The sequence below is a fragment of the Mya arenaria genome, chromosome 16 (genome assembly GCF_026914265.1).
Source record: "Mya arenaria isolate MELC-2E11 chromosome 16, ASM2691426v1".
In the NCBI taxonomy this organism is placed as follows: Eukaryota; Metazoa; Mollusca; class Bivalvia; order Myida; family Myidae; genus Mya; species Mya arenaria.
The window spans coordinates 28513107-28540437 of record NC_069137.1 but is presented as its reverse complement, the minus strand read 5'-3'; the positions used below and the strand labels follow the sequence as shown (position 1 = coordinate 28540437).

Sequence of the window (27331 nt, the reverse complement as noted above, 5' to 3'; positions counted from 1 at the left end):
CATGTATTTTATACAATGAACATTGTATGACGAAAAATAGATAAAGCAGCATATTGAAATGTGTTTTCAATTAAGAATAGTTTAACTATTTAGTCTTTTAACATACCAAATCAGTACTGCATTATTACAACTATGTATATTTCAACTAGGTTGCAGTTGTCATTCTCTCCCTGTTTCCAAGACAACAACCCAATCCTGTATATGTTGCTATGTACCGGATATTATTTTTTGAAGTTGCCGAGTTCTAATTCTTAAGAAATTTTCATTTATTTGTTCGAAGTTTTTGTTTTTGTTATGTTTTTAAACACTGTACGTAAATTATGAGCAAATGCATAAAGCCGATTTGTTGTCACTGGCAACTATAATTATGACCTGGCAATAAATATTTTTCTGTTGCTAGACAATCATATTCTGATCTAATCAATTTCATTTTGCTGTTAATATTTGAAATGAACAGACCTTTCATTATAATTTGTTAACAACTGTTTGCCAATATTCTGTTGCTAGGTGACCACACATTTGAATAAAAATGAACGTTACCTTAGAACAGCAATCATTATATTTTCTGTCACTAAGTAACCACATTTATTGTACCTCCTGTTGCTAGGTAACCAAGATGGCCAACTTTTTGGATCCTCTGTCAGATGCAGCAGTTGGTGCGGCGTCACTCATGACAAACTCTAAACAACAGATGAGCACTTTGGATCTTACGAAGACAGTCATTGAGTCTACTCTACAATTCTTATACTCTTCAAAAGAAGGAGGGGGAAACCCTAAGGTAAGAAAAGATAAAATTGAACATCTGTAAAACAAATAGTATTTGTTAGACTGAATGGACTGGTATTCTCTTGAAAGCTAGACCGGGGAAGTAGCTTCAAATAGTGTTAATTACAATGGTAGATAAATCTTGGTTGACTATATTTAACTTGTTTGTCAGGCTGGGGCAGAAACTTCCATTATTGTTAAATTCTAGGTTAGGTAACTCTTGGTTGACTAGATTTTAACTTGCTTGCCAGGCTAGGGAAAAAACTCACCATGATTGCTTAATTCAGAAAGAAGCTCTTAATTACCATGATTGTTAAGGTCAGTAAGAGCAATACTACAGTATAATTGACCATAAAGCTTGGCATTGTGTAGTGTTTTTTGTAGGAAAAAAGTTATTTTATTGCGTAGCCTTTATGGAAATGTTTAGATTTATAATTCTGAATTAAACTAAAACAAAGCATGATATAGCATAATTTTCTCCCCTTTGTTTATTACTGTCAAATACAAGATTGCTATATTTCAGGCTTCAACTACACAAGAAAACATTACAACTGCTGGTGATGATATGAGGGATGTGGTGCAGGACTTGCTGCACATGCTGGAAGACTCTGTTAGCCAGGCAGGGGAAGTAACTACCATGATTGATAAAATCAGCAAGAGCATTTCTAGGGTAGGTAACCTTAAAACAACTTGGTATTTACATATTAGCCAGGCAGTGGAAGTAAATACCATGATCAATAAAATCAGCAAGAGCATTTCTAGGGTAGGTAACTCTAAAACAACTTGGTATTTATATGTTAGCCAGGCAGGGGAAGTAACTACCATGATTGATTAAATGAGCAAGAGTATTTCTAGAGTAGGTAACTCTTGGATGAATTGGTATTCACATGTTAGCCAGGCAAGGGAGGTAACTACCATGATTGATAAAATCAGCAAGAGTATTTCTAGGGTAGGTAACTCTTGGATGAATGGGTATTTGCACGCTGGAAGACTATGTTAGCAAGGCAGGGGAAGTAACTACCATGATTGATAAAATCAGGTGTAGAAACTACCATGGTTTATACAGTCATGAAGAGCACTACTGGAGTAGGTAACTCCTGAAAGACCTGATATTCATATGTTTAAAGATGTCATTAGTCTGACAGGGGATATTTATTAGTTTGCCAATGGGTCATTGAGACAAAGAAATATCAAGTCTGAGAAACTGAGTGCAAAAAGTCAAGAAAATTGACCAAGTGCCAGGTTATGTTTTAGATATCTCTTGACATCTATACCTTTAATAAGCATTCGCCCTTTGACCTTACAGACAGATGAGAGGATTGAGATCAAACCTGGTCTGGGCTATGTTGACTATCAGACAAACATGGTGAAGCTGGCCAAGAACATCGCCAAAACTGCGCAAGATATGGTAAGCATAGTGATAAAGACAAGAGTTCATTATTCTTTTGAGAATGTTGACAGCACAATTATCATTATTAAATATTTAACTGAATATTGTGTACATGCTTAAATATATATAAGAAATTGAATTTTCATGCTTAATATTGATATTATAACTTTTGGAATAAATCATAAATCATAAATCGTTGAATTCACAACTTTGATTAGTGGTTTCTACAACTATTTAAATGAATTCTTGTAAATATTAAAATTTATCTTGTTAAGTGTTTGGTTTTCTCAAGTTAACTTTTAGAATGTATCATGTTAATTATTTGATTGATTATGTTGCAGATTGGGAAGGCAGGGGCAGATGTTGAGAGCCTCGGTGTTTTAGCCAATCAGCTGACTCGGGATTTCGATCTACTGGCCAGTGACTCACGAGGGGCAGCCACTACAGTGCAAAATGCTGAGGTAGGGGGTCGTATATCGTATGAAAATAACTATGCAGACAGCTGGTTGTCTGGTTAGTACACTGGCTTTTTTACCAAGGCCACCCGGGTTCGAATGCAGGCCTGGTCGCATGTGAGTTTTCTAAGATGTCACCAAACAGACAAGTGGATTTCCCCGGGTACTGAAGGTTCCCCCCACAATGCAAGACCACAGCCTTCCGCAACATTATCAACGATATCATAACTTTCTTTACAAATATTGCTAAATACATATTGTTTAAACTAAACACTATCACCTAAAATGGAAACCGCATGACAATTCACTAGGAAGAAATTATTTGTTTGTTTTATGCTGGTTGTAAATAGGATCCCTGTGATGGTGTATTTACCTTGTTTATATTTTTTCCTTGTTATCTTCAGGTTGCCAACAGGATCCGTGTGACAGTGCAGGACCTGGGCAAGGATTGTATCATGCTGGTACAGGACTGTGGTAACCTCCAGTCCAACCCCAGTGACACGTACGCCAGGCAGGACATCACTACCCATGCAAGGAGTGTCACAGAAAAGGTTGGCTTCTTTTGTTAGCCTATCTGTGTATGTGTGTGTTTTTATAAGGAAGACCGGTTGAGGTATATTGAAATGTTCTTGGTGTCATAGGCATTTTTGTTCTTGGCCATAACTGAAAACAAACAAAAAGATTTTTCTGTTTTTTACGTGAAACTTGGTACACATTCTCACCAATGTCAATACACACATGTGTAGCATGACCTATAATTAATGCTTTAATAATTGTTTGGATATGCCCCTTACCAGCGGGAAAAAACAAACACAATTCGGCAAGTTCATGAGGTTTTGGTGAAAAATTTGCTTAACCATATTTCATACATAGACAAACCATAAGGTAAACCAATATTGTGCTAGATTTTTAATTTGCAACTTAAACAATTGGCAAACCTTTGTGAAATATAAGATAGTCCACAGTTCATGTTAAAAATGTAGATATGATTTGGGATGTTTTCAGGTATCGTTCATCCTTGCAACTCTACAAAGTGGATCACGAGGTACGCAGGCTTGCATCAACGCCGCACACACCGTCAGTGGGATCATCGCCGATCTGGACACCACAATCATGTTTGCTACAGCTGGTACTCTCAACGCAGAAGGAGATGAAAGTTTCGCAGATCATAGGTAAAAAGTAAAATTGTTAAATCCCCACAAGCTGGTAATCCCTAATTTACCAAATTAATAATTGGATAATTCCTCACTATTAATGAGATTGAGTTATTCTGCTGATAGGTAAAAATTAAAGTTGGTAAACCCACTATTATCAAAATCAACTCCTTAGATAATTTTACACTGTCGATGGAATTATCCCTGACATTACAATCAAATCTGCTACTGTTGGAAGTAGTTTGAGGGTTGCTATTCACAGGTTGAATACACTATGCACATCTATGAAAGACACAAGAGACAAGCTACATCTTATGCCAGCTTGACAAGGAACAACATGAATATGACGAGTTTTAAACTACTAGATATGAAGACGACCTGAACAATATTTTGTCACCTTAGAGCAAGAAATGAATAAGTGCATATACAAATAGGAGTAATTATTGTGTTATTGCATAAAGGTGACAAATTGCTTTTGAAGAAAACATCACATATGTTATCATAAATATGTAATATGAAAAATGCTTTACATATTCATAGGGAGAATATCCTGAAAACAGCTAAGGCCCTGGTCGAGGATACAAAAACATTGGTTGCTGGGGCAGCATCTAACCAAGAACAGCTGGCCAACGCAGCACAGATGGCTGTGAAAACAATCACAAGGCTTGCAGACGTAGTAAAGTTTGGTGCAGGATCACTCGGCTCAGACCAGCAGGAGGCACAGGTAGGGCCCTGGGAGATGGATATGTAAATTGATTGAGTCAAGTGATTTTGTTAGAGTGAGGCCCTAATTTGTGAATATGGAAAATAGTGTAAGGCTCTGATATATGGATAGGAAAAGCAAGTTTAATGGAGGAAATTTATTTGAGGTCTTGATTTGTGGATTTGAAAAATTGGCTTAAAGGGAATTCATTATTGGTAGGTCCTGGGGATGGAAATGTAAACAGTTTAACAGATTGGATATGCCTTGAGGAGTGGATTTGTAAAATAAACCAATAAATTTTGTCTATAATATCGTTTGATGATTCATATAAGAAGATAATCAACAATATTTGTGCTTTCAAACAGGTGCTGTTGATCAACGCTGTAAAAGATGTGGCTTCTGCGCTCTCAGACTTGATTAGCGCCACCAAGAATGCTTCAGGAAAGAGCGTACAAGACCCAGCAATGCTGCACCTGAAAGAATCTGCAAAGGTACTATACATTTACTTTGTTTTATTGATATATATGCTTATTGAGGGTAAAGCAAAGCAATGCTTAGTTATGATAAATGGAGGTGCTGGCGTAATGATTACTTTCTCAATTTTACTTGCTTTCCTCTCAGGAAAAATTATCTTTCTGCATTTTACGGTAGTAGAAACAGCATAATCATGTAGGAGATGGTTGGTTGCACACTTGGATTATGTTTAGAAAATATGTCGTCAGGTCCGAGTTTTAAAAATTGATATATCTAGATTTATACAAATTTAGTTAAGGACACTTTAGTGGGATTTTTTGAAAATTAAGTGTATACTTTATTTAAAAGGGTGACTAAGTTGTTACAAGATAACACTGCGTAACCAGAATGAACTTTAACATAAGGTGTGGCATTTCATTCTTACAGGTTTAGTAATCATTATCCAGTAGTGAATTTTAAGCTCATTTGATCCTTAAAGGCAAAGTTCCCTGAGTCTACCATATTTACAATATATTTACAATATAAATAGTGTACAGTCAAAACCCCGTTGGCCTTGTATCGCCTGGCTCATTTTCCTTGTTGGCTCAAACTTGATGTAAAGGACCAGTGTTTTTACACCATTTAAGCATTTCCACTTGGCTTAATATCACTTGGCTTGATATTTGGCCTAGCTTGATTTCTGCGTTGGCTCAAACTTGATGTAAAGGACATAATTATTTTTTTCTCTATGCAAGCTTTCCTGCTTTGCTTGATATTTGCGTGGCTCAAAGTCTTTAAGGCCGGTCCTTAGGATATCGAGCCAATGGGTTTCGACTGTATAAACATAGTTTTCACTGTTAGGTACACGAGTACCATGATCATAATCGTGGCTAGCTTCTTGAGGCTCTGATAAAATCTAGACACAAGTTTCATAAGCTGTGACCAGGATTAATAAAAAAAAAATCTGAATAAATGTATGAGGGCCTCAAATATTTGAATTAGTTATGGGTCATATACAGCTAGTTTATCCAAGGGACTGTCGCCATCTCTCTCTCTCTCAACAACATGGGTCTTTGCCTTTAAGCCAACAAATGACGATACAAAGTTTATGAAAGTTGGAAACATAAAATATATATGTAGCTGCAATTTTGGTAGCATTTGAGGAAAAAAACTTTCACAACCCTGCATCTGACTGTTTACCCATCATTTATTTACCATGTAGCAGTATATTTACCATTTTATGAAAGAAATAAGCACATTTTTTTATTTTCAGATGCACTAATTTTTTTGGTAGTGTCTATACAAGTTTTATGTAATCAGTAGAATTATCATTATTTTATATTTGAATCAAGTTTGGATATGTACATGTGAAATATGCATACTTAAGTTACACATATCAATATACCTCATACATATTCGATATTAAACCTGTATAAAATACATGTTTTTCAGATTTTATTTACATGTATTTTATTCATACAACATGACAAGTCATATGATCTCTAGAAGATTGCAAATCAGATCATATGATTTTGGGGTGATTGCCAATCAAATAATATGATTTTGGGGTGATTGCCAAACAGATCATATGATTTTGGGGTGATTGCCAAACAGGTCATATGATTTTGGGGTGGTTGCAAAACAGGTCATATGATTTTGGGGTGATTGCAAAACAGATCATACGATTTTAAGGTGATTGCCAAACAGATCATTTGATTTTGGGGTGATTGTCGAACAGGTTTTATGATTTTGGGGTGATTGCCAAACAGATCATATGATTTTGGGGTGATTGCCAAACAGATCATATGATTTTGGGGTGATTGCCAAACAGATCATATGATTTTGGGGTGATTGCCAAACAGATCATATGATTTTGGGGTGATTGCCAAACAGGTCATATGATTTTGGGGTGGTTGCTAAACAGGTCATATGATTTTGGGGTGATTGTCAAACAGATCATGTTATTTAGTTGATTGCCAAACAGGTCATATGATTTTGGGGTGATTGTCAAACAGATCACTTCATTTAAAGGTGATTGCCAAACAGATCATATGATTTTAAGATCAGAATGCAATATAGTTTATGATGTGTTTCTTTCAGATGTCTCAAACGAGACCGTTTTCGACACAATATAGGTCACATGTTACCAGCATGACATCATAAGTGCAACTGATATTATTATTGAAAACAAACAGAACATTTATGAATCAAACAAAACTGTGCTCAAATAGAGAAGAAACTAGGAGATATACTGATTTTTAGAGCCTTGATAAAGTGAAAAGAATCATAAATATAAATTCGGTTGTGCATAAAATTTATTGGAAATTTTGGATGTGACTTTTTCACAATATATCGTAGTAGCAGCTTCCTGATAATAATCATGGCTCTATAAACTTGTTCATTTGTGAACTTTATTTTTAGCTCATCTATAGTTCAAAGAAAAAGTCAAGGTATCGTCATAGCCTTAAGTGTTGTCGATGTCAGTTTCGTTATGCAAGAACTTCAACTTTTCCATTACTCAAAAACTGCTGCCAGAGTCATAATGCACATTTTTAGCAAGGCACATAATGCTGGTTTTAAAATTTGTTGAGTTATGCCCCTTGTTTACTGTAAAATAAAAACAGACGAGCCTTGTGCAATCCCTCAGCAGCGCTCTTGTTATTTAGATAGGACCATTTCATGTATAGAATTTTATTTTTGCTCTTCATTAGTTCATTTGTTATCGTACTCCATCATCATAAGGTGAAATATTCTTAATATTTTCATGGACCCCCGTTTCATTTGTGTGTTAATGTTGTAATAGACGTTTTCTTAATTCATATCATACCCTGCCCTGTAAGTTGAACTGGGAATAATTCTTATGAAATATAGATGTTAAACTCAGTTTAGTTTGACCTGACATTACTTAGAATCGCTGTCCAAGTTATTGATGTTGTCTTGTGTGCACATATCATTTTCTTTTGCCAAAAAATTGAAGCTAGATTAAGTTTAGTTTGAGCTATAGAGATTCTCAATGATTGTGTTGATTTGGGACTAAAGTAAATATTTTATTGAACATCACTGGTACAAAACTTGAGCTATAACTGATGTGATAATGGTAAAAGGGATGCATCAGTTGAGTCACACTGTCCATCCATCTGTCAGTCTGTCTATTAGAATCGAGGCTCACTGTAACTACTCCATATTATTTAAATTTCGATTAACGGCAGAAGCATAGGAAGATGTGTTGCCCATCAAAGATCAAGGTCCAACTCAAAGGTCAACTGGCTATTGCACATTAAAGGTCAAGGTCACACTTAATGATCAACTGGCTATCGCACATCAAAGGTCAAGGTCACACTAAAAGGTCAGTTAGCTTTAAAGCCAACAAGGCGAATTTGGGGGCATTTGTCATCTTCCTTTGACAGCTCTTCCTTTCTGCTGACATTAGATTATCAAAACTGCCAAATGATACAAATCGAATGATTTCTGTCTACTCCTTGGTAACATCATAAGATGGTAATGTCAATAAGATTGAATTGTCATTTCAAGAAGTCTTACATCTCAAATATTGGTGAGATTTAAAAAAAAAATGGCCAATAAATTATTCAAAAAATAAATTCAAAGTAGCTCATGGCGGCTTTCAGTGTTAATGCCCTTAGATAGGTATATAATTATATATTTATTTTGGCTTCATAAGTGTTATATATATGTGACATATCATCTTAATGTTGTTGTGTTGATTATATACTATTTTATTTATTACTGTTGTGGCATTCAAAGCTTTTAAATAAAACAATTAGAAAAAAGTTTGTATTTTTGTGTGTATTAAAACAAAGAGGCTCTGTGGATTGACGGTTGTTAGAAAAAAATTGATATAGGGGAAGGAGCTAGGTATTCATGAATTTATGTAGTTATTTAGAAATGCCATTCATTCTCAATGTTTTACCATTGACAAAATGTTTAAACATGAAACATAATATGAATGATTACACAGTATGTCATAATGCACCGTGTTAAGAATATTTTGACAGAAATTGGAATAAAAGACTAAACACTTGGCCCCATGTAATAAATAGTTTGTTTGGCGTTTTTCGACGGTCACTTACAAAAAATCATTTTACCCGAGAATATTTTTTTTTCATTACAAAATTGAAGTGTTAGGAAGTGATAAAAACAACATGCCTCTTCTTACCCACAATTACCCATTCCAAGAGATTGGTATGGAAATGTCAATTTATCAATTGTGATCCTAGTAATTTATTTGGAGACGTAAAACTTATCCAAGGTAAATATAAACATTACAATATCGTCAGTTGCACTAATGTTCAATTTTATCTCTTGCTTGATCTAGTTTTGTATCCATAGATTTGATCCCAGTTTGAATCCTTGTTTCATGCATTTTTCATACTGTGAAATCATTGAGTATTATGTTTTATCACATACTTTATGGAAAAAATAATCTCTACATTATCTGTGTTTGCAAACAAAAGTGAATGACAGATCAGTTTTTGGTCAATTTTTATTTTTGTCATTTAGGAAATATGATATCAATGCGTTTTCGTTTTTCCTTTTGTTGACTCAAATACTTATATGATTTCACAATTATTTTTAAAACAAAAAGTTTATTTTTTGGATGGTGTGGTTAAAATGTACATGTAACTAAAACAAAATGTGTTACAGCCATTTTTGTTGTGTTTTTATTATTTTTACGTGTTGCAATTAACAACATGTAGTTACGCTAAAAAGATGTATGCTTTCAGTGTTGGAAGATTGTTTGTACAAACCTTTTTTGTATAAAGTGTTGAGTGCCTTCCATGAAATAATTGAGTGCTGCTGTCCAGACTTTTTCCAGCATTCCATGTGTCAAATGTTCTGACCAATTCCCATTGCATTTTGTTTTAATCGTGTAGAATTCCGAATTGTTATATATTATTCCTGCCAATTAATTTCCCATTTCAAGAATTTTAGGAATTAATTTTCCCAAAGATAAAAACAAATTTAAGAAAAACAAATTATTAATTCTGAAGTCATAAGAAAGGCCAAATTGCATTATTACTACATCATATTGAAATCAGACAGCGCTGTTTTGTTAAAACAATTGATGGATTTATCTGTTTGTTAAGTTATGAAACATGAATTTGTTAGTTGTCCTGAAAAAAAAATGTAGGGTTCTCAATAGGTTTCGATCGAACCATCTTAAATAGTAATGGAATCGACCAGCTACTACTTATTGTACTTAAAATTCACTTATTTTTCAAAAATTCACTTATTTTTCAAAATTTTAAATGGCCCCATTGCCGTTTGAACCTTTCATTTTGGCTGGCAGCCAGTTCTTATTGCGAACACTGCATATGTGGGTGATAGATACATCGCTATAAGGGGCTATTTATCATATACTGTGATAGTTTTGATTAAAAGCAGTTAATACTTGGAATGTCACACCTTTTTACTCACTGTTATGTTTTACAGTTTAACAGAATGTTACATCCCCGATATGGTGCTTTTCTTGCTGCGCATGATTTTCGTTTAAATAAGAAAATCAGGCTTATTTATTAACTGCTCTGTTTTTGGAAGATAGAAAGTCAAGTTTTGTCATAGCTTCGGTGTCATCATTTTGGACGGCAGCGTCATTATCTTTGGCAGCGGTGTTTTTGTGTAAAAATGTAACCTTGAACATAACTCTAAATCCGGTCCGGATTTTTGAATTAAACTTGGTACACATGTTGCCAGATATAATATGCACATGTATAGCAATGCCCATAACCGAAACGATTGTCATGTTGTAGTATGTTACCATAAGTAAGTACACCCCAGATTTGGTAATATCTATTGACTCGATATATTTAGTTTGAAATAGGCACATAATAATACTATATTTTATTACAGCATAAGTGTTATCATGTTTCTTTCTTTCCAGGTTATATGTCATACTTTGCTTCACCTGAAGTAATAGCATTTTTTACATCTCCCCAGATATTATCATATTACCCCAGGCAATAACATTTTATTTCATTCCCAATTCATATCATATTTGACTTCACCCCAGTAAATATCATATATTATTTCACCCCAGGTAATGGTGACAAACGTGACATCCCTGTTGAAGACTGTGAAATCAGTGGAAGACGAAGCAACACGAGGAACTCGTGCACTTGAATCAACCATTGAAGCCATAGGGCAAGAAATCAAGGTACATAACTCTTGCCATAACAACTTTAATTCTGTTTTCTTCCTTGTTAAATGTTCGAAAGGGTTTTTATTGTAAATCTGTATTACATTGAAAACCCTGAATTGGTTGAGGGTTGTTACAAATTTCATAAAAATCTTGCTTTCTCTAATTCGCATAAATCTATATATATATTTATATATGAGTTTCCTTTGTGAATTTTCTGTGATTGGCAAATTATTGCATTTGTAGAATTTTGCCTGAATTATTAGTAAAGGCAGACAGTGTTTACTGGAATTATGATATCATTGCTTTTTAATGAACTCTCTGCATGGTTTTATGAATGTTCTGTGACATTTAAGGCCTTCGTTTGAATGAAATAGTGTCAGTTTTTCCATGCAGACAGTGTTACTGGGAAATTGGGGGGAAAAAGAGCAAAGATGTGCATTGTCTATAATTCAATAACAGGGTAGTAGAAAGAGAGTTGCAATGAGGGTAGAGATGGAATAGAAAGTTTTAAATGGGGTAAGGCCATGCCAAATTGATACAACGTTCAGCATCATTGGGCAGCTAGGTTTCCAGCTTCTGAAAAAAAATCATCTTAATCAGAGACATATGCTATCAGAGACATATGCTATCAGAGACATGCTATATGAGACAAATGATATCAGAGGCATATGCTATCAGAGACATATGCTATCAGAGACAAATGATATCAGAAACATATGCTATCAAAGACATTTGCTATCAGAGACATATGCTATCAGAGACTTATGCTATCAGAGACATATGCTATCAGAGACTTATGATCTCCTGAAGTTTAACTATTAAAATATTAATGAGTCTAGTTTAATTTTTAGCTGGATGGACCTGCAAATGTATATGGCATTTTTTCTTTGATTTTTAAGCATTTAATGTATAAACATTTGTTGTAAAGAGAATAAGATTCGTTTTATTCTGTGGAACGTTTGTATTCTCCTGCCAGCTGGTAGGTAGGGTTTGAAATAGGAACCTGACACTAAACACAGAATCAGTTTGGTATGGTCTAATTCAATTGGTACTTAAAACTAAGGATGATTTCATTCTGCATGTCTAGCTGTTTTGTGGGGTGAACGCAAGAATGTTGTAAGTGACAATGGGCGTAGAAGCACTTAGGACGTTTTGCCATTCTCCCCCTCAATCTGGAATGATGTCTACCTGTTCTGGGCCAGTATTCATAAAACATCTTAAGTCATCTCCTAACTAAATTTTCAAACTTAAGTATCTCTCTTATGGTATTCGTATCAAATTATAACTTAATATTATCTTAAATACTTTATTTCCAATGGTTTTATCAAAAATACATACTTTTATGTTAAAAACACTTATTCTGTTCTTTTAATTTGACTACAATTTTTTTTGGAAAATGACTTTGGTTAAGAAATGACTTAAGATGTTTTATGAATAGCGCCCCTGTGCTGTACTTGTGAATGTAAGTGAATGTTACATTTGCAGACTTACGTGTCCACTGCTCAGGTTTGTTTTGTCTTTTACATCCAGTCTGGCTGTGTCCCGTTCCAAGTGTTTATATAACTAGGCAGGGTTTTCAAAATTACTACGAAAAAGGGTCGGAACTGTAATAAGTTATGGCTTATCACCAAAGTGGCTGGCTATATGATCAATTTTAAGTAAAGCATTGTTTTATCATATATTTCTTTTGGCATTGCAATGTTGATCCTGTCTAGTTTGAAAAATGGCTTAGATAATAAAGGTTTTGTATGTACATTTATATTTCTCATTTTGAAGTATTTTTTTTTTCTTATTAACTGCTCTTTTTCTTTGTTCCGGGTTTTCCCTCAAAGCATTCATCTTATGGTGATCTGTGACCCATGTGGTTGACAATCTGGGGGTGTTTGGTAACCGTTTTGGGTCCCACATGGTTGACAATCTGGGGGTGTTTGGTAACCGTTTTGGGTCCCACATGGTTGACAATCTGGGGGTGTTTGGTAACCGTTTTGGGTCCCACATGGTTGACAATCTGGGGGTGTTTGGAAACTGTTTTGGGTCCCACATGGTTGACAAACTGGGGGTGTTTGGTAACTGTTTTGGGTCCCTGGGTATTATTAGGGATGTGAATTGTCTGTGGACTACCACAGATTGAATGGCTCCAGGGACCCCCCTAAAAATGATACAAAAAGTTAGCTGGTTGCTTTTGGTTGTTACTGTATTTGTTGTGAGTGTTTACGCTAAGTTTGCTTCAAAAGCTCAAGATTGTTTCAAACTTGATGTCAGGAGAGCTTCAAAAAGGCTACTTTAAAACCAGTTTTGCTTTTGATGCAGGGTGCTTCACCCCCCTTTGACACCAATTAGAGGCTAAAAGCGCCCGACAAAACCACAGCCGAAATGGTTATAGCCCTTCAGCTTCCTGGTCAATCACATCCCTTATTATGGTTAACAGAGATTTATATTTTATATTGGGGGTCCCAGGGATGCACAGAATGTTCGAAAATGCATCATGGACTCCGGTTTCTGCTCTAGGGAAATCCCGGCTTGCTTATAATGCTTTTAGTCCATAATAAATGTAGCCAGCAATAAGTTTTGCATTTATTGCTCCGTTTTTTGCTTTTATTCCTGCTTTTCTTATAATTATTTCATCATAAGATACCCCTGGGTTTTAATTACATCTCAGAGAATTTAATTGGCAATATCTAGATTTCTATGGAGGCAAAATAGAAATTCAAAATTAAGTTTTCAAGGGGAGACTCTTGCCTGCAGAACATGCCTGCAGAATTTGTGTCATTGGTAGGGTGTTACCCAGGTTTTAAAAATAGCAATGTGCCTTTTTAAGAGTGTTTTTAACGATTAAAGATACGAGTCTACAGTATAAGTTAGGTATTTTTGCTCCCCACACATAAAATATTCTTATCCTGAAATGATTTTTTTTTATTTATATATTTGACCCCTGACTACCGTATTTTCTCGACTATAAGACGGGGAAATTGGGTCCCGATTTTTACCCCCAAATTAGGGGACCCGTCTTATAAGCGAGTCGATTAAATATTAAAAAAAGATTCAAGTCAAAATCAGTAAAATTTTACATAGGGTATTCGTCTATCCAGTATATCGTCTGCTGATACAAGTACGGGGCAATTAAGTAAACAACAACACGAAATCTCTTCACCGCGCGTGCTCTGACGTCACACAGTGTACCGTTATATCTGCATTTTTTCTCATGGCGCGTGTCAGTATAATTAGTTTGACAGATATATCAAATCAATAAATTGGAATCTTAATATGATGTAGGTACCTAACTGTCAATTTGATTAAGCAAACAAATGACAATGCGAATATGAATCCTTTATGTTCGTCGCCAATCAAGGGACAATATTGCCTAAAGCATTGCTAAACAAACACCTATTCATGCCTCGGCTTTTCGCAGTTATGTTATTGAAGCCATTTCTTTTGCCGAAGAACTTCATTGGTGTCTTCAATAAAAAAACAAACTAAAACAAACATATGTTGTTATTGGTTAATTATTACAATTCCGATAAGTAACGACCTGTCCTGCAAACTTGTGTACTAATTTTTAACCTACCTCCAAATAGAGCGCTCACAGTTGACCGCCATTTTCTTTGAGTAAAACAAAAACAGTTACCGTGAAAGTCGATAATTGTCCGTTGAGCTTGAACATTTTTACACATTAGGAAGAATTTTAGCATTTTAGATTTGCTTAAAAATTGACCCCGTCTTATAAGCGAGTCGAAACAAAAAGCACCAGATTTCATGGGCAAAGTTAGGGGGCCGTCTTATAAGCGAATCGCCTTATAGTCGAGAAAATACGGTATGTCTTTTAACTAATCAAGCTTACATCTTCTTTTTTCCATTGTACTAAACTCCCTTGCTTATTCAAAGGTCTTATTTTTACATTCATAACCTGTGAAGGCCACAATGAATAAATAGTTGTTTGTGTGGCATTTCCCTACCCACTCAGAAAAATCCCCACTAGGTTTGTGTGGTATTTCCTGACCCACTCATAGAAATACCCACTAGCTTTTTTAACGCCTCTGGTTATCATATTATTTTTCTCATTTTTTTGTGTTTAGAAGAAAAACAACAACAACAACCTATCAACCTTACAACCTAACCACCTATTAAATTACCAACCTAACAACCTACAAACCAACCAACCTTTCAACCCACCTACCAACCAAACCAACCTAACAACCTACTAACCTAAAAAGCTATAACCAACGTATCAACCAACCAACAAACCTTTCAACCCACCAAATTAAAAAACAACCAGCCCATCATCCTAACACCCCACCATCCATTATAACCCACCAACCTTCCACCAATGAACCAACGAACCTATCAGCCCACCAACTTATTACCCATCATCCATTCTAACCCACCAACCTTCCAACAAACTACCCGCAACTACCCTAGACACATGTGTAGGGAAACACCAAACTATTATTAATTGTGGCCTTATATTTTACTTACTAAATAAATGATCTTTGTTTCCTTTCAGCCGAGTATTTTTTTGATTGATAGTTAGTTTTAGAATAGAACTACAGTTTGGTCAACTGAAGTAACCAGCTTTGTATTTTGAATTGTAGTGACTTAAACAAGAAGGTTTCATTGAACATCATAAAACAATGTGTATTATAACACTTTAATCCACTTTTCTATTCATGTTGTATTGTACATAATTATAACCAAGATTTATTGGATCATGTTGACCAAGAAAACTTAAATTTGGAATCCATTCAATGGTTATGAATACTTTAATGGAAAAAATGGATGGCTGATCTTATATTCAATCATAATTCTGACTATAACTTTGGGAGGCATTTCAATTCTGAGACAGAATATTATGATGATGACTAACATCTTTAAAGAATAATTCACTGATTCATTTTTAATTTGCCTAGTTTTGGCTGTTGAGAACACTTGAATGACTGTTTTTGTAACTATTTCAGGCTTATGAAGCTAACCCAACTACAGACAAGAAAGCATCTGCCGAGGACCTCATCCGATATACAAAACCACTCTCCCAGGCAACGGCAAAGGCGGTTGCTGCGGGCAACAGTGGAAGACAGGAAGACGTAATTGTGGTCGCAAACATGGGCAGAAAAGCGGTGTTTGATCTTCTGGGCGTATGTAAGGTATGTGATAAGAATTAGATCTGGATAGAATTTTTTGAATAAAAAAATGAGTAGCTGATCTGAAAGATCATACAAATAATTAATTATTTTGTTGCTTTTACCACACAGGTAAAGTACTTATTTCTCTTTGCTTTACTTAAATTTGCTGACAGCTGTTTTTAAGAATGGATGCTCTGCCACGATAGATGATGGTTTTTATATAAGTTTGTATCAAAGGAAAGTTATCCACTTGTTTTAGGCGGCAGCAGCCACAGCAGAGACCCATGATGTTCGAGCGAGGACGATACATGCAGGAGGAACATGTGCTGGAGCGTACAAGAATCTCTTAGAGCAAGTTAATGTGGTAAGTTTATTAGAGCAAGTGAATATGGTATTTATTAGAAAAATGTAATAGTGGTTAGGATATTAGTGTAAGTTGTGGTATCACTTTAAGCACAACATGTGGAAAGGCTATTAGAGCAAGATGTGGAATGGCTATTAGAGCAAGTTGTGGTTAGGCTATTAGAGCAAGTTGTGGAAAGGCTATTAGAGCAAGATGTGGAATGGCTATTAGAGCAAGTTGTGGTTAGGCTATTAGAACAAGTTGTGGTTAGGCTATTAGAGCAAGTTGTGGAAAGGCTATTAGAGCAAGTTGTGGAAAGACTTTTAGAGCAAGTTGTGGTTAGGCGTTTAGAGCAAGTTGTGGAAAGGCTATTAGAGAAAGTTGTGGTTAGGCTATTAGAGCAAGTTGTGGTTAGGCTATTAAGAGAAAGTTGTGGTTAGGCTATAAGAGAAAGTTGTGGTTAGGCTATTAGAGCAAGTTGTGGTTAGGCGTTTAGAGCAAGTTGTGGAAAGGCTATTAGAGAAAGTTGTGGTTAGGCTATTAGAGCAAGTTGTGGTAAGGCTATTAAGAGAAAGTTGTGGTTAGGCTATAAGAGAAAGTTGTGGTTAGGCTATTAGAGCAAGTTGTGGTTAGGCTATTAGAGCAAGTTGTGGTTAGGCTATTAGAGAAGGTTGTGGTTGGGCTATTAGAGCAAGTTGTGGTAAGGCTGTTAGAGCAAGTTGTGGTTAGACTTTAAGTGCAAGATGTGGTATGGCTATTAGAGTAAATTGTGGTTTGGCTTTTAGTGAAAGATGTGGTATGGCTATTAGAGCAAGTTGTGGTTTGGCTTTTAGTGCAAGATATGGTATGGCTATTAGAGTTGTGGTTTGGATATTAGTGCTAGTTGTGGTATGGATTGTAGAGAAAGTTGTGGTATGGCTATAAGAGCAAGTAGTGGTATGGCTATTAGTGCAAGTTTTGGTCATGCTATTTGAGTAAGTTGTGGTAAGGTCTATGACATATTTTTATTTCCAACATATTATGTTGAAATTGATGCTTGCTGTTGACTATGTTGTCTAAATCAGTGATTACGTCTACAACAAAATCTTCAATTAATTGGTGATAACTAATATTCAAATTAAAGTATACTTGGCAAACCAACAATTATCAATCTACCAACAGGTGCTACAGAAGCCGTCAGTTGAAGCGCGACAACAGTTGACAATCCTGTCACGATCAGTGGCGACGTCTGTGTCTGAGATTGTTCATGCTGCGGAGGCAATTAAAGGTATGGAGGATCGGACTGATAATTTCTTCTGTATTGCCCTGTTTACTTGGTTGGTGGTTACTCTCACTCCTTTTAGTTCCAAATGGTTAGGTCTAGTTTTTTATGAAAGTTTTCTTAGTCACATCTTTGTCTGTTTTCTCTGTTGGTTTTGGTGGTTTTCGGGTTAAGAACATTTCAATGTAGGTTTGTTTATCTTTTGTGGAAAGGGTTCAAGTGTAGTTATTGTAGACAATATAAGAAAAGTTTTTAAATTTCAGATTTGTTTGTAACATAATGCAGCATTATTACACAATCATAAAACAGAATTTCTGTGTTATGGTTTTGTTTTAACAACGTGATATGCTTTCTAATATCTATAAATTTTCCCTTATTAAGATCTTGAAAATATACCAACATTTTTTGTTCTTAATTCCTTGACTTTTTGCCCAAAAATTCAGCTCTAGCTCTTTTTAGTTTTATGAACAATTTTCACCTCTTACTTTTAAGAACAATTTCCACTTCTTATTTGAAAAACAATTTCCACATCTTGGTTTGAAAAATAATTTCCACATCTTAGTTTGAAAAACAATGTCCACATCTTAGTTTGAAACACAATGTCCACTTCTTAGTTTGAAAAACAATGTCCACATCTTAGTTTGAAAAACAATGTCCACTTCTTAGTTTGAAAAACAATGTCCACTTCTTAGTTTTATGAACAATGTCCATTTCTTAGTTTATGAACAATGTCCATTTCTTAGTTTTATGAACAATGTCCATTTCTTAGTTTATGAACAATGTCCATTTCTTAGTTTTATGAACAATGTCCATTTCTTAGTTTATGAACAATGTCCATTTCTTAGTTTATGAACAATGTCCATTTCTTAGTTTTATGAACAATGTCCATTTCTTAGTTTATGAACAATGTCCATTTCTTAGTTTTATGAACAATGTCCATTTCTTAGTTTTATGAACAATGTCCACTTCTTAGTTTTATGAACAATGTCCATTTCTTAGTTTATGAACAATGTCCATTTCTTAGTTTATGAACAATGTCCATTTCTTAGTTTTATGAACAATGTCCACTTCTTAGTTTTATGAACAATGTCCATTTCTTAGTTTATGAACAATGTCCATTTCTTAGTTTTATGAACAATGTCCATTTCTTAGTTTATGAACAATGTCCATTTCTTAGTTTATGAACAATGTCCATTTCTTAGTTTATGAACAATGTCCACTTCTTAGTTTATGAACAATGTCCATTTCTTAGTTTTATGAACAATGTCCACTTCTTAGTTTATGAACAATGTCCATTTCTTAGTTTATGAACAATGTCCACTTCTTAGTTTATGAACAATGTCCATTTCTTAGTTTATGAACAATGTCCACTTCTTAGTTTTATGAACAGTGTCCACTTCTTAGTTTTATGAACAATGTCCATTTCTTAGTTTATGAACAATGTCCATTTCTTAGTTTTATGAACAATGTCCATTTCTTAGTTTATGAACAATGTCCATTTCTTAGTTTATGAACAATGTCCACTTCTTAGTTTTATGAACAATGTCCACTTCTTAGTTTTATGAACAATGTCCATTTCTTAGTTTTATGAACAATGTCCATTTCTTAGTTTTATGAACAATGTCCATTTCTTAGTTTATGAACAATGTCCACTTCTTAGTTTTATGAACAATGTCCACTTCTTAGTTTATGAACAATGTCCATTTCTTAGTTTATGAACAATGTCCATTTCTTAGTTTTATGAACAATGTCCATTTCTTAGCTTGAAAACAATTTCCACTTCTTAGTTTTAGCAATTTCCACTTCTTAGTTTTAGGACCAATTTCCACTTTAAAGTTGTAGGACTGATTTCCACTTCTTCATTTTAGGACCAATTTCCATTTCATAGTTTTAGGACCAATTTCCTTTTCTTCATTGTAGGACCAACTTCCATTTCTTAGTTTTAGGACCAATTTCCATTTCTTAGTTTTAGGACCAATATCCATTTGTTTGTTTTAGGGCCAATTTCCATTTCTTAGTTTTAGGACCAATATCCATTTGTTTGTTTTAGGGCCAATTTCCATTTCTTAGTTTTAGGACCAATATCCATTTGTTTGTTTTAGGGCCTATTTCCATTTCTTATTAGTTTGAAGAACAATTTCCACTTCATAGTTTTAGGACTAATTTCTACTTCTTAGTTTTTCCACCACTTAATTTGTATCCACACAAAACAATAAAGTTAATTCTTCTCATTTAACTTACCCGTTAAACTTCTTTACTTCTATATTTTATCAAACAATTCGTATGAATTCCTCAATCTTTTCAAAGATTTTTCTGTTAGGACTCATTCAGCATTGCCAGTAATGTTTGTTATGTAGACTGGGATGATGAGTATTTTGTTATTACAATATTGGGCCAATTGTTCAGAATTTTACTTGGTTGTTTGTTTACATTTGATAGTGTACTTTTTTTGATGTTGTCACATATCATAACTATATAAATCAGCTGTCTTACATAGTGGTAGAATACTGCAGATCGTAAATGTGCCCTTTAAAATTCCAGAGAGTTAACAACGGTGATGTTAACAACATTGTTAACATTAATAATGATCTGAACAATTGGCCCAATGAAATCACCATTATCAATACAAAGGGTCTTTTTTTGTGATATTATGTTTTACACATAAGAGAATTTAAATCATAGACGATGAACAAAAACAGCTGTAGTAATCTATGACCTGTTTGCTTCGACTTACTTCGTAATGTAATGTTTACTTTGTTTCTCTGCTGTTACCTTTATGTTCATGTTTGCTTTTGTTTTATTTTTATCGGTATTTGAACTTGTTTTCCAAGTTTCTTTATCGAACCATTTATGACATTCCCTTACCTACATTTATGTCTTGTTTTCTATCGATCTTATTTCCCATTATTTGTAAGTCTGATGTTCGGTCATCTATAAGTGTTATTTTCTGTTAACATTAATGTTAGTTATATTTTCCATTATCTGGGGAATTCTTTTTCCATTAACTACCTCTCTTGATTTCCCCATTATCAGAATGTATCTATTACCTCTTTTTCTCACTCACTTTTCTTTCATCCTTCTGTAAGTCTTATTTGCCTGTCATCTGTAATTCTTATTTCCCTGTCATCTGAAAGTCTTATTTCCCTTTCATCTATTCTTCTTATTTCCGTGTAATCTAAGTCTTATATCACTGTTGTCTTTTAGTTGTTTTTCTAATGTTAGTAAGTCTCACTTTCTACTTTTCATAATCTCATTTTCTTTTATCATTCTGTATGTCTTATATCCCATTATCTTTAAGTCTCATTTTGTTTCTTCCATTCATCTTATTTCCGTCAATTTGTAAGTCTCATTTCCCAATATCTGTTTTATTTCCCTGTTCTCCGTGAGTCGCATTATCAGTAAGTCTCTTTTCCCATTGTCTGTGAGTCTTACTTCCGATTATCTCTTAAGTCTCCATTTGTGTTATCTGTAAGTCTTACTTCCTGTCATTTATTAGTCTCATTTCACCTAAACTGGAAGTCTTATTTCTCAGTATCTCTAAGTCTCATTTCCCAGTATTTGTAAGACATATTTTTATAACATTTAAGACTTCTGATTTTTCTTGATATTTTCATTTCACATTTTCTGCATTATCTGTAACTCTTTTCCCATCATATGTAAGTCTCATTTCCCATTATTTGGAATTATTTTACCCCATTATCTTTAGTCAGTTAAACAATATCTGAAACTGTTACTGTTACATGTATGTCTTAATTTCTGCATCTTTTATTTATCTTTGTCAACATGTTCATCATCACCACCCCTCTTCTCTTTTCTAGATTTCTGACACTATAATTGTTATAAGATATGTTTCATTCTGTTCTGAGAGTATTTTCTGCCCATGTTTGCCTCTAAATGCATTATGAATATTTTCTTTATGTTTTCGCTTGTCCTCACAGCTATAAATAGTTTCAACCCATTTTGGCTGGTCCCGTCTCGTTCGTCTTTCGCAGGTTTATACAACATAACAAAAACTTAGAACAAAGCTTGCAAGGCATTCCCTTAACTTTGAATGTTTTAAAGCTGCATTCTGTCAGAATGGATATGGTTTAAAAGCTAAATTCTGTTAGATTGGATATGGTTTTAAAGCTACATTCTGTAAGATTGGATATGGTTTTAAAGCAACATTCTATTAGATCGGATATGGTTTTAAAGCTACCTTCTGTCAGATTGGATATTGATTTAAAACTACATTCTGTCGGATTGAATATGTTTTTGTTTGTTTATTAGCAGTTTCTGATTAACATCAATATTTTTCAGACATCATAAAGAGAGGATCTGACATGAGTTGTCATTTAATACCAATTTTTATTAAACGAGTTCAGGAAAACTGTTAGTTAGCGAGCCTTTGGCGAGCTTACTAACAGTTTTCCTGGACGAGTTTAATAAAAATTGGTATTAAATGACAACGAGTGTCAGATTCTTTTTATCACATGCTTTTTCCGGTATAAAATGGCAAACAAAACCCTACCTGTTTCACCTGCGATGCTTATGAGCCGAATATCACCAAGTGTTGTCATTTCCCGCGCTACATGCATTGCAGGAATGTAGTACCAGGATTTATTTAAAACAGCATATATACCCGATCGTTTTAATTCCGTTTATTTAAGAATGCATTCTCAGATGATATCCAGTAAAAATCACACTGTAAACACTTTAATTTTAACGAAATCTTTCTTTCTGTTATACCGGAAGTGAACATAAACATCATGACGTCATCTAGTAGATGTGACGTCATAATGTTTATGTTCATTTTCGGTTAAAATAAACTAAATTTTGGTTGCTTTTAAATTTGCTTTTTCAAGATATCAAGACGACATACTTTGTTATCCTCTTAATATTTAGAAAGAAATTCAACTACTCTAACAAAGCAAATATTTATTATAGAAATAAAATAAGAATTGAAGGTTTGGTATACAGGAATATTACCAATTAGCAGTGACTTTTTGCCAATTAACTTTTTATATAAATGCGGAGCGATATATTTTCTGACCAATAGAAGAAGAGCAATGTTATATTACACATGTGTAATATAAAAAAATACTTGATGGTTATATTAAACCGGAAACAAGGTGTAGCATGTGATAAAAAGATGTTATTGTATTTATTGATAGATATCTTGCATTGGACTGTTTAATGAAACAGAAATATGCAAGTAAATTGATATTAAATGTAGGGTATTACATAAAAAGGTTTATAGAGTTGTGAGTTTGTTTGGGGTTTTTATTTTTTTTGGGGGGAAGGGGGGGTATGTGCTAACAATTCGCCAGAACGTTTTTTATTTCACATGCTAACAAACTGCCAGAATTGACATTTTAACTACTATAAATACATTTAAAATGAAGAATGCCATCAGAGTTTTGTTCAAAGTCTTACAACTGCATTTAAGTATTGTGATCTATATTGAAGATTGGACATCCCTTCCCATCCATTCACCCTGTATCCCGTGATAACTCCCTTCCATTCAGTTCCTATTCCTTAATAACTCTCTTTTCAATGTTTACATGTGAATGAATTATGTGAATTACTACATTTGTGAATCAAACATTATTTAAAAATTTGGAAGAAAATGTGATATTTTTACTGTATGCTGTTAACACTGTATCATTGAGAGGATTAAGGTAAATACTTCAATGTCAAGGTCATAACTTCAAATCACATGTACAGTGCTGCCCCTTGTTCTCCCCATCTGAGCATGTGACAAATTGATGTGAGCATGCTTGGAACAGGTTTGACATTTAGTGGTGTGTAACCTGGGCTATAATTTAAATTTTCTGATAAGTGACTTATAGTGCTGTGTAGCCCAATCATTGCTATACCTCATAAGCCATCTGGCAGTTGATGGATTTTTTTAACAATTTTGGCCATAGAGAAGTTAACATTACAGCAGCAAAAACCTCCTCGCAAACATTTATATGCGACTTTGAAGCTACATGTAAGAGCCTTTTAATGGAGGTGGTTACATGTATGTCTGTGTTAGCAACTATTTTAGATCTTGAAGGCTTTTGTCTGTCTTTTATTTCTATTTCCAGGGGCCATTTTCATAAAGCATATTAGAGAAAATATCAACGAAGAATTTTACCAAAAAGAATGGAAAAAAATAAATCAAAATGATTAATTTGATAAAAATTTAGCATTATGAAAATATTTTTTTAAAAATGAAGAAATATCAGTTGAAATTTTTCAATTAAAAGCTTTATAAATAAGGCCCCCAATATATTTAATTTGCCTTAAAGTGACCAATAGTCTTTCTAATAAAACTTCTTCCCTAAATTTGCAGTTACTTTTATGGGTATGTGGGTATAAAACATATACAATGTAGTAGCAAAAACACCACCTTGAAAATATGAATATATTTACGCCACTTATGTTGAAGAAAATCATGTTTTGTTTTAGCCATTCAAGGATGATTTGTAATAGAAACATATCAATCGAAATTATAAAATTTTAAGTAGTTCAAATATTACCCTTGTTTTTTTTTTCGAAGGCCTAAAAAATAAGATACTGTCATAGCTTGTAAGATTGGTGTCTCTGGTGTTGGATTACAAAAACCTTTGCTATACAGTTATGTTACTCTAAAACCATTCAAGATATTCAAATGAAATTTGGTACACATGTTGCCAGAGATAATATGCTCTTGTATAGCAAATCTGGTTAAATCATTTTTGAGTTACGCCCCTTTTTCTACTAAAAAATAACAGATGAGGGTTGTGGCTCGCTCAGTGGCTCTCTTGTTAAGTTGATATGAAGGGTTGGTTTTAAACTCCCCTGAATTCCATTTCTCCTCAATAAACGTTATATTTTGTAAGGATATGGCGATGTATTCCTATTTTCACTGGGTGATTCTTGTATCATGTTTTGAGTTTAATCGTATACGTCATCTCTGCATGTTAGATAGAAATGTTTGGTCTGTTTCACATGCTGTTAACAGATGGATTTGAATATATATATAATTCTAACAAATTCTTCCGACTTGAAATCCAAATTTTGACAAAAAAAATAAGAATAAATGTTATTATTATTTATTGAGAGTAAATCCATTTTTTCACCTTGATAATGACTTGTTACCGATGTTTTACACAGTAAATTGAAATCCTTATTTTACACTAAAAAAAATGGTAAATAACATTTATCTTATGCAATAATGCAAACATTTTTTATGTAAAATCCAGCACAGTTCTTACAGAGGTTGGGATGAACTACTTGTATAGGTACATGTACATGTGGACTACTTTTTGTGCACTAGGTCATTCAGGTACATGTACATGTGGACTACTCTTTGTGCACTAGGTCATTCAGGTACATGTACATGTGGACTACTTTTTGTGCACTAGGTCATTCAGGTACATGTACATGTGGACTACTCTTTGTGCACTGGGTCATTCAGGTACATGTACATGTGGACTACTCTTTGTGCACTGGGTCATTCAGGTACATGTACATGTGCACTACTCTTTGTGCACTGGGCCATTCAGGTACATGTTCATGTGGACTACTCTTTGTGCACTGGGTCATTCAGCTACATGTACATGTGGACTACTCTTTGTGCACTGGGTCATTCAGGTACATGTACATGTGGACTACTCTTTGTGCACTGGGTCATTCAGGTACATGTACATGTGCACTACTCTTTGTGCACTGGGTCATTCAGGTACATGTTCATGTGGACTACTCTTTGTGCACTGGGTCATTCAGCTACATGTACATGTGGACTACTCTTTGTGCACTGGGTCATTCAGGTGCAGGTACATGTGGACTACTTTTTGTGCACTAGGTCATTCAGGTGCATGTACATGTGGACTACTTTTTGTGCACTGGGTCATTCAGGTACATGTACATGTGGACTACTCTTTGTGCACTGGGTCATTTAGGTACATGTACATGTGGACTACTCTTTATGCACTGGGTCATTCAGGTGCATGTACATTGTACAAGTTAAGAACAGTATGTCAAATACACAAGGAAAATGACTTATAGGAGTACATACCTACACATACATTTGGTGCATCCCAACCTCCCCAATATCCCTAATGCCAAATTCACCGCGCAGATAAATTATCCACAGTATAAGCACACATTGATGAGTTCATAACAAAAATAAATTATGCTCTGAATGAATTCCATTTTATTAACTGACAGCATTTGGTACAGAAATATTTATATTCAATATAATTTTATGATAATATGTGATACGTTATTTTTTCAACATTTTATTCCTTGATTATTTTAGATAGTAAATCTTTGTACCTCATTATTTTCGTACATTTGTACATGTTATAATCTGCCTGTATATGAGAAATATATTCTTTTATTTATCAGTGAAATTATAAGATAAATATGAAAATAATTGGCAATGGTTGTAAGTTACGTTTAAGAGAGAGCACAGTCATTTATGTACTGAATCCAAATGCCACTCTAGATTATGGTTTATATTCTCAAAATGAATTTATTATTAATTTATAAAATTATGGCCTATTGTTACAAAATGTGAGAAATGTTGAGTATTTGTTGATATTAATCTCGCATGTTTTTTTGGTAGACTAGAAGTGATATAATCACAGTTAAACAGTTACAAGTCATTATTTTTGTTTGTAATCATTGTGCATGAACTGTTTTTATAGTTTAAATATCCAGAATTCATTTTGAAACTTTGGCATTCCTGCACATCCGGTAATGAATAGAGTATGAAATTAATTAAAATTCATGTTCTAACACCAATATTTCATTTACTTCATGATACAGCACAGGTAATTGAATACAAATGTCAGCACTCTGAGACTATGTAATTGGTCTTTTACACAAATAATTAAAATCCAAGTTTCAGCACATAGATCATTGAAATCCATGTTTCAGAACAGTTAAATGTAATTCATGTTTTGCACACAAAAAATGAAATCCATGTTTTTACACAGATCAATGTAATTCATGTTTTACATAAATAATTGAACTCCATATTTCAGGATATTTAACTGTTATGCATGTTTCAGCACAGATACTCGTAATCCATGTTTTTACACAGATAATTGTAATCCATGTTTTTACACAGATAATGTGAACGTGCGATGGTCACAGCTCGGCCCAGGTAGATGTAAATGAATGGGCGTGATCAGCATCGTGGAGATTAGCTGCAAAACTGCCACAAATAGCACAGTTTTGCATTGTTCTTTTTATTTGTAATGTTGCAAAACTGATGTTTAATGGTGACATAATTCAAACACAAAATATACTTCTTTCATCATTTTGCCTAACTTGGATTAGCTGAAGTTTTCTGACGGAATGATAATAAAAGAGAGTGGGACTCAAATTGAAATAAAAACAACAAGGTATGAATAATCATTAAACAAACAACTTTCAGTTTTGCAAAATTACCTTTTCTTTTGGTTTTCTTTGTTTTAATAAACTCTAACTCCACATACTTTTTCAGACTTAAGCAGTGAAGTGGCTGTTAAACTATTTTAAAGTTTTCTTAATATTTTAAGACTTTAAACTTAAAT

General features: G+C 34.0%; 1 protein-coding gene across 16 annotated transcripts in view; it reads left to right on the top strand.

Moving 5' to 3' along the window:
* Positions 1–27331, top strand: part of LOC128221911 (talin-1-like) — a 134981-nt gene that overhangs the window by 89194 nt on the left and 18456 nt on the right. For 9 of the 16 annotated variants that reach the window (XM_052930562.1, XM_052930568.1, XM_052930570.1 and 6 more), the window contains 14 exons: positions 608–778; positions 1289–1435; positions 2072–2173; positions 2497–2616; positions 3015–3161; positions 3616–3782; positions 4305–4488; positions 4833–4958; positions 10976–11092; positions 12563–12583; positions 16030–16215; positions 16454–16558; positions 17699–17804; positions 26884–26919. In XM_052930562.1, the coding sequence (XP_052786522.1) occupies positions 608–778; positions 1289–1435; positions 2072–2173; positions 2497–2616; positions 3015–3161; positions 3616–3782; positions 4305–4488; positions 4833–4958; positions 10976–11092; positions 12563–12583; positions 16030–16215; positions 16454–16558; positions 17699–17804; positions 26884–26919 (1735 nt within the window). Of the gene's footprint in view, positions 1–607; positions 779–1288; positions 1436–2071; positions 2174–2496; positions 2617–3014; positions 3162–3615; positions 3783–4304; positions 4489–4832; positions 4959–7020; positions 8955–10975; positions 11093–12562; positions 12584–16029; positions 16216–16453; positions 16559–17698; positions 17805–26883; positions 26920–27331 lie in introns of those variants that run through there. The other 7 variants (XM_052930571.1, XM_052930577.1, XM_052930576.1 and 4 more) reach the window with 4 other exon arrangements.